The sequence below is a fragment of the Cyprinus carpio genome, chromosome B20, assembly GCF_018340385.1.
Source record: "Cyprinus carpio isolate SPL01 chromosome B20, ASM1834038v1, whole genome shotgun sequence".
Taxonomy (NCBI): Eukaryota; Metazoa; Chordata; class Actinopteri; order Cypriniformes; family Cyprinidae; genus Cyprinus; species Cyprinus carpio.
The window spans coordinates 1358642-1371443 of record NC_056616.1 but is presented as its reverse complement, the minus strand read 5'-3'; the positions used below and the strand labels follow the sequence as shown (position 1 = coordinate 1371443).

General features: G+C 40.2%; 1 protein-coding gene across 4 annotated transcripts in view; it reads right to left on the bottom strand.

The window, feature by feature from the left end:
- kcnk2b (potassium channel, subfamily K, member 2b) overlaps positions 1-12802 on the bottom strand; it is a 72666-nt gene that overhangs the window by 22294 nt on the left and 37570 nt on the right. For all 4 annotated transcript variants that reach the window (XM_042746613.1, XM_042746611.1, XM_042746610.1 and 1 more), the window contains exon 4: positions 9355-9515. In XM_042746613.1, coding sequence (XP_042602547.1) covers positions 9355-9515 — 161 coding nt within the window. The remainder of the gene's footprint in view (positions 1-9354; positions 9516-12802) is intronic.

Here is a 12802-nt window from a genome sequence, read left to right as displayed (position 1 = left end):
GAAACAAATAAATTAAACCTGGCTACAATTTAGCTAAATCATTGAAACTGAAAAGGGACGGATAAAACGTCCTCATGTTTAAACTTTGAAAAGTTTAAAAGTTTTCTCATTATAATCAACAAAGTGCACACAATGTAAAAAAGAGCTTCATTAATTGACAACTTAAGTGATTTTAAATGGAGCCTTCTTCAAGTTTGTAGGTGCCCAAGTACGAATAATCAAATTAATAGCACTGCATAGTCTAAATATTAAATATAAAGTCAAACCTAAATGTATTCAGACACCTTCAACATTTCACCCATTATCACAGTTTATTCGCTATAGTTTAGAAAATTGTAATAAAATATGACAAGAACTCAGAGTTAAACTGTGTCGGAACAAATTCACCTTGATAATGTCAGAAAAGTTTGATAGAATGGTATGTCCTTTTTTGATCAATGTTTTGATCAATTTTTGGTTGATTGCAATCAACCAAAAATTCAGACAACTGTTAGTATGACAATCAATACTTCGTTGACCAGTTACCAAACAATACTTTATTTTGTTCAGTCTGTGGTATAAAAATGTCGCATTAGCAATTAAAGAAAAAACCCTTAAGCAAAATATAGTCAGGTCAAAGTGTCTGAATAATTTTTGGTCCCAATTTTTTATCAGTTTACTGGTAGTCCACTGTTTGAAGAATTTTTGGGTATAATGTGTGACAATTTACTTTATTTTGCTATCCCCCTTCCATAAATGAAATATAGTGTCCTGCACCCACTAGTAAAAAATTATCAAAAATTTATATCTGGTGTCTGAATAATTTTTGGTTTGACTGTGGATTAATTCTTGTTAAAACTACAAAGTAATTCAGTCAAAAGCAGTGAGTGATTTTCTTTCTTTCATTTTCTTGGATTAACATTACAGCAGCTAGTAAATTAAGCGTGGTCACTTTAAGAGAAAATGCATCCATTATAATGATACACATTGGATTTCTTTCTCTACTATTTACTTTCACTTAAAACATAACCGACAGTTTTTTCGAGGATACTCTCCAAGACGGGTATTTATATTACTCTCAGCTAAGTTTTCCTGCGTCTTGTGTTTGAATGTTTAAATTTGCAAAGCTTAAGTACATGTGCAAATGATAAGCTTTTGTAATGACATGCAGCAGTGGCCCGTCAACTGTCCTGAGCATCTTTTTAGGCTGGCCTCACAGTCGGTTGAGATTGCTGAAGGGCCCCCCCTCAGCCGTGGGCCCCTATAATCGTCACCACCTTTCACCCCACTAGTGACGGCCCTGCATCTGTTTAATCTTGATCAAGAACAACAAATGATCAATGAATTGGAGCAGCATCGGCCATTATATCATTTTAAAATGTCAAATAGCCTTGAATTTACAGGTTATAACTGCATCTGTCTCGGTTGTAAACTTGTGAAGATTTATTTTTAATGCGGATCCCATACTTTAACCTAAAAGAAATGTGCTCTATTATTATTAATATTCAAGTGTTTGTTCGGAAAATTATTAATGTGCATGCATGCAGGGAGGTGCCTGCGTGATCACTTGAATTTTTTCCTGATAATGAAATAACTTAAAATTGGGGTGCAGAAATATACAGAAAGCTTGAAGTGTCTACATTTAAACAAACCAATTCAAAACGAAAGCAAATACTCCCTGATTATGTAATCTGTAAAGGTGTGACGATTCGTGTACCAGAGAGACACAGGGAGAGCGAGAGATCCAATTGCAGGTATTTATTCAAAAAGGGTAATCCAACATCGTTATCAAACAAGCCAGGGTCAAAACCAAATAATCAGTCCAAAACAAAACAAACAAAGGAAACAAAGGAGGGAACTGGAAAAGAAAGGAACGGGAACTCGGAGGACGAGAAGATTAAGGAGAAACTCAGAATATGAGAAGACGAAGGGGAATCTCGGATGACGAGAATGCTGCATACACGAAGGGTAAGGACTCCATACTACCAACAGGAAAAGACAGGAATATATAGGGAGGCTAATGACAATAGATTGCCTGCACCTGGTGCAATTAACAGGAGTGCAATTACTGTGAAGACAGGAACCAGACTAGAGGACTTCTAGTGCCTACGGTGAAGTATCTAAGGGGAAGTGAGCCCACTAGTGGACACCCAGGGAAACAGAGACTAGACAGCGTGACATTACCCCCTCCTCCACGGAGCAGCTGCCAGATGCTCCACCCGAACCCAAGGGAAAAACCAAAGACACAAAGAGACCAGGAGGGAGGTGGAGAGGCGGAGGAACAGGGAGGGGGGGGGACGGAGGGCGAGATAAAATGGTAAAACAGATACAAGGGGACAGGTTGGATTGGGGAAAAGGGGAAAAGACAAGGTGGTATGGTGGGGAGACAGAGACAAGAGAAGTGTAACACAAAACAAGGAGTCCAGGATGGTGGTGGACCGGTGGAGGATCAGGGGGAGGGACGGAGGGCCAGGTCCTTAGAGGGAAAACGGAAAGACAGACACAGACTAGAAACCCAGGAGGGAGGTGGACCGGCGGAGGATCAGGGGGAGGGATGGAGGGCCAGGTCCATAGCAGGAAACAGAAAGAAAGACACAGACCAAAAAAAAAACAACAACAAAAAATAAACACAAAAACACAAGTCCAAGAAGGACATCACGTGACGCCCACCAGGGCGGCGCAGAAGACCACCATAACCGTGTGGTCGGGACGGACGCCCCCCAGGGCGGAGCAGAAGACCACCACAACCATGTGGTCAGGGCGGAGCAGAAGACCACCACGTCCGTGTGGTCGAGATCGGAGTCCCCCAGGGCGGAGCAGAAGACCACCACAACCCTGCGGCCGAACCAGACGCCCCCCAGGGCAGAGCAGAAGACCACCACAACCGTGTGGTCAGGACGGACGCCCCCCAGGGCGGAGCAGACGACCACCACTCCCTTGTGGTCGAGGCAGAAAGCCCCCAGGGCGGAGCAGAAGACCACCACATCCGTGCGGCCGGACCAACAGGAGGACAAGTCTGGTTGGGCAAGTCTGAAACATAGAACATGAACATGTTAAGGGTAGCCTCCGTGGCCACAACAGGAACAGTCGGGTGCTCAGAGAGATCTACTGAGACATGACGAGTCTCTGGAAGTTCCGCAGAGGCGAGGAGAGACTCTGGTAGTTCCGCAGAGATGTGGAACGGTTCTGGTAGTTCCTCCGAGACGTGGAGAGGCTCTGGTAGTTCCACAGAGGAGTGACGGGACTCTGGTAATCCCATGGTGTCTCTACTGGATTCCAGAAGATCGATGCTGACTTGACTCTGCTCATGAAGATCGATGCTGACTTGACTCTGCTCATGAAGATCATTGGTGACTTGCATTTGTTCATGAAGATCATTGGTGACTTGCCTTTGTTCATGAAGATCACTGGTGACTTGCCTGTGTTCATGAAGATCACTGGTGACTTGCCTTTGTTCATGAAGATCACTGGTGACTTGCCTTTGTTCATGAAGATCACTGGTGACTTGCCTTTGTTCATGAAGATAACTGGTGACTTGCCTTTGTTCATGAAGATCACTGGTGACTTGAATTCTCCCATGAAGAACCCCGGTGACTTGACTCTGTCCTTGAAGATCACCGGTGACTTGACTCGGTCCTTGAAGATCACCGGTGACTTGACTCGGTCCTTGAAGATCACCAGTGACTTGACTCGGTCCTTGAAGATCACCAGTGACTTGACTCGGTCCTTGAAGATCACCAGTGACTTGACTCGGTCCTTGAAGATCACCAGTGACTTGACTCAGTCCTGGAAGATCACCAGTGACTTGACTTGACTCTGAAAGGTCAACGGTGACTAGCCTTGACTCTGGAAAGACCATGGTAACTAGCCCTGACTCCGGAAGGTCAACGGTGACTAACCCTGGCTCCGGAAGGTCGACGGTGACTAACCCTGACTCTGGAAGGTCAACGGTGACTAACCCTGACTCTGGAGGGTCCATGAGCACCTGACTCGACTCTGGATGGTCAACAGGAGCCTGACTCGACTCTGGATAGTCAACTGGAATCTGACTCGACTCTGGAGGGTCAACGGGAACTTGACTCGACTCTGGAGGGTCAACGGGAACCTGACTCGACTCTGGAGGGTCAACGAGAACCTGACTCGACTCTGGAGGGTCAACTGGAACCTGACTCGACTCTGGAGGGTCAACTGGAACCTGACTCGACTCTGGAGGGTCAACGGGAACCTGACTCGACTCTGGAGGGTCAACGGGAACCTGACTCAACTCTGGAAGGTCACCCGGAACCTGACTCAACTCTGGAGAGTCAACGGGAACCTGACTCAACTCAGGAAAGCCCACTGTAGCTACCATCCTCTGCAGTGGCTCCGGGCTGGCGGCCACCTTGTGCAGTGGCGCTGGGTTGGTGGCCATCTTGTACTGTGGTGCTGGCTCAGCAGACATGACGTGAACTGGCGGCCATCTTGCACCGTGGCGCTGGGCTGGTGACCACCTTGTGCTGTGGCGCTGGGCTGGTGACCACCTTGTGCTGTGGCGCTGGGCTGGCGTCCATCTTGCCTCGTGGCGCTTGGCTGACGGCCATCTTGTGCATTGTCGCTGGACCTGCGGCCATCATGGGCAGTGGTGCTGGGCCGGCGGCCATTCTGCGCAGTGGCTCTGGGCTGGCGGCCATCTTGTGCTGTGGCGCTGACCTGGCGTCCATCTTGCCTCGTGGCGTGGAGCTGGCGGCCATCTTGTGCTGTGGTGTTGGGCTGGCTTCCATCTTGCCTCGTGGTGCTGGATTGGCGGCCATCCTGTGCAATGGTGCTGGGTCGGCGGTCATTCTGCGCAGCGGCGCTGGGCTGGCGGCCATCTTGTGCAGCGGTCCTGGCTCTCGACCACTTACTCCTGAGCGACCTCCCCTGGTCCCACGAAACACGACCAGGCGAGTACCCTCGAACCCATTCCTCACCCGCTCGGTGACTGGGGAGGAAATATGAATGGACATACCGCTGGATCTCTGTTTGGATGGAGTCCTTCTGTGACGATTCGTGTACCAGAGAGACACAGGGAGAGCGAGAGATCCAATTGCAGGTATTTATTCAAAAAGGGTAATCCAACATCGTTATCAAACAAGCCAGGGTCAAACCAAATAATCAGTCCAAAACAAAACAAACAAAGAAAACAAAGGAGGGAACTGGAAATGAAAGGAACGAGGAACTCGGAGGACGAGAAGATTAAGGAGAAACTCAGAATATGAGAAGACGAAGGGGAATCTCGGATGACGAGAATGCTGCATACACAAAGGGTAAGGACTCCATACCACCAACAGGAAAAGACAGGAATATATAGGGAGGCTAATGACAATAGATTGCCTGCACCTGGTGCAATTAACAGGAGTGCAATTACTGTGAAGACAGGACCAGACTAGAGGAATTCTAGTGCCTACGGTGAAGTGTCTAAGGGGAAGTGAGCCCACTAGTGGACACCCAGGGAAACAGAGACTAGACAGAGTGACAAAAGGTTTCATTTTCATAGTGTAAATTACATTGCTAATGTCATAGAATAGCATATTGTAACAGTGTTATAACGGTACCCCATCTGCGCAACTGCGATTTAAAACTGGTTAGTGTCTTCTGCTAGTTTTCAAAGCATTAAAAGACTGATAAATAACAGATTGGAGATTAAAATAATACCAGATTTGTCTCATTTTAAATGAATAATAAAAACTGAGATGACATTTACTATGGTAAAATATGTGTTCAGCGATATCTTCAAAAGATATTTTAATTTTGGCACACATTTTTTTCTAGATAATGTTAATATGGTAACTAACAAATACTGTAAATTTTGTTATGCTAGCATGTGTGGAAATATTCAAACCACGTGTGTTACAACTAACCCTGCGTTACTTTGTGCCCCGCACTCCCCTAACCTATGGTTAACAAATAGAAATACTCTGAATAACAACATATCTGAATAACAAAAAAGCTTCAGAAAAGTTAAACAATAAATTTCAGTTTGGCAAGAAAAGCCCAAATAGTAAAATCTGTTCAGGTTTATGTAAAAATAACACTTTAACTAATGTAGGTAAGAATAAATTACATAAATTGCCATTTCATTACTAAGATCAACAGAATTGTGTGTGATTTGTTATAAGGCAGCAGCGCTGTACAAACGCGTCTGTCTCTTGCTCAGTGCCAGCCACAGTGAGAACGCACTGAACGATCTTATAACACCACTGTAATTGTATCAAATATAAAAAATATTATTCGGCTATTTTTGTTTTTTGGAAGCTGCATTTAAAATCCACTTGGCTCAGAAATCACTTTGAATGGACATGACGCCTCTGAGTGATAATAATGTTCATTTCTATATAGCCTAACGTTAGCTATAATTTATTCGCAGTTTGAAAAACCATGGAAAGGAAACGTTATAGAGCCTAATTATACATTTCTACGTTCAATACAAATTCAGTCCCACTGAACATATTTTATTAGACATGACATCCATGTCTGGCTGTTGCCTAAAGAGATGGTTTTATGATGTTTAATACATTTGGCTGCATTTAGTCTTACCCTGGAGTTGGTTCACCCTCCGCCTATGATCTCGCTTCAGTTTCATATGGATTACATAATCAGGTAATATTCGTTTTCAAATTTTGCTGAGTTTGTGACGTGTAGAAAGTTGCTCACGGAGACCTAGACGGCAAAAAGTGCACGGTTTTTTATTTATTTTTTATTTTGCAAAAAGGTAGGCCATTTATAGTTTCGATTGAAATTAGTCTTATCTGTATCGGAGTATTTAAGGTTTCTCTGTGAATCAGGAAAAACTGAAAGTGAATGCACTGGCACTCAGAGGGTTAAATACGCTGCATTAAATTATCTTTAGATGGTAAATTTAGATTTCAAATTCAATATTGATTTTAGAACTATTGAAATTATTTACTGTATGTAACGCAAGTATTTTATAAGTAACTGTAATTAAATTACCTAAAAATGAGCAGTAATCCCTTACTTTACTTTTTCAGTGGCTAAGTAATTTAATTACAGTAACGCGTTTTAAATAGAAAGATTAAAAATATGGGAGAAATATGGGATAATATTTAAACAGGATGATAGCGGGATAGAATGGTAAAATACGGTAGAATCCCGGGAAAAACAGGAGGGGTGACAGGCATGATAACAACGTTTTTTTTTTTGAGTTGTTTACAAAAGCACAACGTTTTGTTGATATTGTGAGTGCACACAAAAATAAGGGCACAACATTTTACAGTTCCTAATAAAGTATTAGTTTTATCTGTATGAGCAAAAATGACGGCGTACTTCAAGTTGTTTCCACTGTTATGAAGGACAAAATGAAGTGACTGCGCTGGCGCCTCATGCATTAAACGCGCTTCAGCTTCCACTCTCTGACACTCTAACACTTAGATATGCACATAACAACGCACTTTTAAATGTTTAAACAACATTGTAATATGCTTTAAGTGTTCTATATCTACAGATTTTATTTTAAAGCAAGTCGTGATGATTTGAGAAATTGATCAAACATGATCAACTCAGCTGTCTGCCGCTATCTGCTTGGTCGTCACTCAAAAAACAAACTTGAATTTAACAAACAAAAAATGTTCCAAACATTTTTCTATATTAATTAATAATTAAACAATAAGAAATATAACTTTGCAATTAAAAACTAAACTGAACTATTTTAATGGCTGCAGCAGCAGCTGTGTAAGCGAAAGACAGAAAAAAAGACACGGGCTCAGTCGGACTCAGACCGAGGATACTGGTAAGCTGTCAACCAAGGGCCGGCTAGGGCCTAGGTTTGAGGCCCGTGCAGGAAATGAATGTTGTGAATCAGGGAATGTTTTCTAATTAAATGACAAAATGATTAAGTTGTATTGTGTTGTCTAATTCATTTTATTTTTTAAAATATATTTTTTACATTTTACAGATTCCCCCAATCTCCCGCATGCCCAAACTCTGTATACAAAACCGTATTTTTATCAGTATTATTATTATTATTATTACTATTTAATGGCTTAATTATTTGTTTTAATATTTTATTTATTTTAAAGGGTCGTTAAAAAGTGATACATTTCTTAATTCATGGACATAATTTTCGGCATGTCATGGGCTCTGAATATGGAATAAATGTCTTAAAAAAGGCCAGATAATGAATAAGTATGTGTGACCTGCTGAAACAAATCAGCGAATTATTAAATGTAAGTTTCAAGCCTTTCATAATTTGAGACATTAATGTGACTATAGTGGCAAAATGTTATATTTACGCAACAATAAGACACCTTTTCAATCATTTTTTATTTTTTATGGCATAATGCACACCTCCTTAAATGTAATTTAAATATTGAAAGTTAATATCCTACTTTTTGTACGATTTCTAGTTTTTCATGTTGCAGTTTTAGCCTATTATTCTTGATTTCTCACAACTTATTTTGTTCAAGGTTTTTTTTTTTCCTTTATAGTGTGAGTCAGAGTAAATTGTGAAGCAAACAGAGTCTTATGAACATGCAGCGTTGTACAGAGGACCACTGGTCAAGGTCAGGATTTTTTGTTCAAAAACTTTTATTAGCCTCTACATCAAAATGAAAGCCCCTTAATACATCATAAGGAAATTGTGTAGTTTTAATGGTTTTAATAATAACCATAACATGCAGTAAGAGCCTTTGTGTAAATTTAAATTAATTTATTTTTTTGATGCGTTAGGCTGCAGCCTACGATTATCTCACGTTTTGAAATTAACTTTCTAAAAGTTAATTTTTAATTAATTTTCTAATGATTTTTAAGGATGTTATAATGTTATATTACAATGTTGTTGTTTTATTTCGTTATTTTATTTCCGTTTACAAAACAAAATAAAATTCCAGTCAGTTTGCAAACTGTCCCTTTGTGCCACCTGGCAGTAGTTTCGTGAACGACTTTAACACGCGACTGACTTGCAGTTACACGCGACTGCAGTTACACGTGGTGGTAATAGTCATTTTGGTTGTCCACCTCCTGTAATTGTGCAAAACATTGCCTTTATTAATCAAAGCTCTGTACTTGTAAATCATACTTTGTGTTAAAAGGGAATAAAAGTTGTCAGAGTTTTATTGCCTCTAGTGTTCATTTCAGCTGGAAACTACAGTGATTTGTACTGTACATATACGCATGGTTTTTTTCAGTTCTACAGAAATGTATATAGATGCATGTATTTCCAATGAGCCTAGTTTGTGTTTATAACAAGAGGAAATACTTGTGAACTTCACAATAAAGAATCATTTGTACTTATTTCTGATGTCAATTATATAATGTCTGATGTAAATTACATAAATGTAAAAGGGTTATGTACTGACTGAGCTAAAACTTCATATCAATGTGAAAACTGCTTTAACTCACATCAATCATCCCCTCCACTTTAGCAATTGCCTTTCCGAAGATTGTTCCAAGCTGATCTCCCACTCCTGCCAGCAAGAACCCAAACAGAGGAATTCCCAACAGGGCATAGATAATACAGAAGATGCGTCCACCCTCTGTGTGAGGTGAGATATTCCCAAATCCTGGAGTAAATAAAGGAAAATAATAAGTACTCAAAAAGTATTTGAGAAATGACTTTTTCAAAATTGTACAAATTGTTGTTACCTCTTGAGTGGCTTTATTTAGTTTGACATGCACACGCACACACACACACACACACACACACACACACACACACACACACACACACACACACACACACACACACACACACACACACAAAGCTGTTTACCACGATAATGAAACTTGATAAGACAAGGGGACATGTGATGATTTAAAACTCAATTGTGCAATAAAAGTTAAAGTTGAAGTAAACGTAGGCGTCCTGTATACGGGACGGGGTGACAGTTAACAGGTTAATATGGTGATAAGCTGTGTAAATAATGATATGACTGTACATTACACCTTAAATATCTGTCTTGTCTGAACTTCGTCTAAACTCAAAGCAGTTTGTTATGAACTTTTTCTTTTCAGAATCAGAAATCAATATTTTGTGTCTAATTATTTAATTACGTGGCAAGTAGCCATATTTTAAGCAGGATAATGGCAGAATAATTCAAGGTGATGCAAGACCCTCCATTTCGTGTCGGGGGCTATTTTGCAATAACAACCAACTGGACGTACACTATCCATTACTTAAATGTCAGTCATGTGTGAAAAATGCCATTTTACTTGTGATTGATTAAAGCAGCATGAACACAGCAACTATGCATGCACTCAGAGAATTGTGTTTTTCTGAAGGATTACAGACAACAGATTGTCATTCACAAAATTTCAAAAGATTTTGAAACAACATACTTAGGATATTTGGAGATGACTGGCATGTACTGGATGATTATGATGATACTTCATCCAATTTATTACAAACCCGATTCCAAAAAAGTTGGGACACTGTACAAATTGTGAATAAAAACAGAATGCCATGATGTGGAAGTTTCAAATTTCAATATTTTATTCAGAATACAACATAGATGACATATCAAATGTTTAAACTGAGAAAATGTATAATTGTAAGGGAAAAATAAGTTGATTTTAAATTTCATGGCATCAACACATCTCAAAAAAGTTGGGACAAGGCCTTGTTTACCACTGTGTGGCATACCCTCTTCTTTTTATAACAGTCTGCAAACATCTGGGGACTGAGGAGACAAGTTGCTCAAGTTTAGGAATAGGAATGTTGGCCCATTCTTGTCTAATACAGGCTTCCAGCTGCTCAACTGTCTTACGTCTTCTTTGTCGTTCTCTTTATGATGCACCAAATGTTTTCTATGGGTGAAAGATCTGGACTGCAGGCTGGCCATTTCAGTCCCGGATCCTTCTTCTACGCAGCCATGATGTTGTAATTGATGCAGTTTGTAGTCTGGCATTGTCATGTTGGAAAATGCAAGGTCTTCCCTGAAAGAGACGACGTCTGGATGGGAGCATATGTTGTTCTAGAACTTGGATATACCTTTCAGCATTGATGGTGCCTTTCCAGATGTGTAAGCTGCCCATGCCACACGCACTCATGCAACCCCATACCATCAGAGATGCAGGCTTTTGAACTGAGCGCTGATAACAACTTGGGTTGTCCTTGTCCTCTTTAGTCCGGATGACATGGCGTCCCAGTTTTCCAAAAAGAACTTCAAATTTTGATTCATCTGACCACAGAACAGTTTTCCACTTTGCCACAGTCCATTTAAATGAGCCTTGGCCCAGAGAACACGCCTGCGCTTCTGGATCATGTTTAGATATGGCTTCTTTTTTGACCTATAGAGTTTTAGCCGGCAACGGCGAATGGCACAGTGGATTGTGTTCACCGACAGTGTTTTCTGGAAGTATTCCTGAGGCCATGTTGTGATTTTCATTACAGTAGCATTCCTGTATGTGATGCAGTGCCGTCTAAGGGCCCGCAGATCACGGGCATCCAGTATGGTTTTCCAGCCTTGACCCTTACTCACAGAGATTGTTCCAGATTCTCTGAATCTTTGGATGATATTATGCACTGTAGATGATGATAACTTCAAACTCTTTGCAATTTTTTCTCTGAGAAACTCCTTCTGATATTGCTCCACTATTTTTCACCACAGCATTGGGGGAATTGGTGATCCTCTGCCCATCTTGACTTCTGAGAGACACTGCCACTCTGAGAGGCTCTTTTTTATACCCAATCATGTTGCCAGTTGACCTAATAAGTTGCAAATTGGTCTTCCAGCTGTTCCTTATATGTACATTGAACTTTTCCGGCCTCTTATTGCTACCTGTCCCAACTTTTTTGGAATGTGTAGCTCTCATGAAATCCAAAATGAGCCAATATTTGATATGTTATCTATATTCTATTGTGAATAAAATATAAGTTTATGAGATTTGTAAATTATTCCATTCCTTTTTTACTCACAATTTGTACAGTGTCCCAACTTTTTTGGAATCAGGTTTGTATAAGGGGACATAAATCGAAACATTTGTTAATTAAACTAAAAGTCACAAAAGGAGGCAATCCTGCCCAACTACTGGGATAAGAAGACTCCCTACTTGAGGCAAGAAACACCCCAGGGTACAGTAAATATCTCAGCTGTCAACTATCAGTTTTGGGTAATGTAAAACACTAAACCAAATATTTATATTGTGTTGTATTTATTTATTTTTACATTTAATAATACATCTGAATTACATTACATAATTCTATGAATTATTTAAATGTCTATATTTTAATTGAAGAGAATATCATAATAGCAATAGATTAGATTTAATTAATATATTTGAATTATTAAGTAATAACTCATTTAATTATAATATTTATAATTAATAAAATATAATATTTATAATTAATAAAACCCCAGCAACAACGTGTTGTCAGGGATATGGTCTGTTTAGGTTGTGTTTTCTTTGTTCTGTCATGTTTTTCCTTCCTGAGTTCCCTTTGCTAGTTAATGTCCTAATTAGTTCACACATGTTCTGTTTCAGTTAATCATACTCTGTGTATTTAAGCTAGTTTCCTTAGCTCATTGTCTGAACTCATCAGTGTTTGTATGTGGATGTGGTTATGTTTCTCCTGCGATCTCCTGAGAGTTCTTTGTGGATTTATTTAAAGGGATAGTCACCCTAGTGCCATTTTGAAAAGTATCCACTGAACGTAAACAGCGTATATTGTTCTGTGTCAGCTGCACCATGCGGATATGTTCTTTTCGTTCAAACCAAAGCATAAACGACGTAAACAGCGTATCCACGTACATTGCTGCTGACACAGAACAGCATATGTTGTTTACGTTAAGTGGTTACTCTCCAAAACGGCACCAGGAGGAGACAAATTGTTGAATAAAGTTGTTATTTC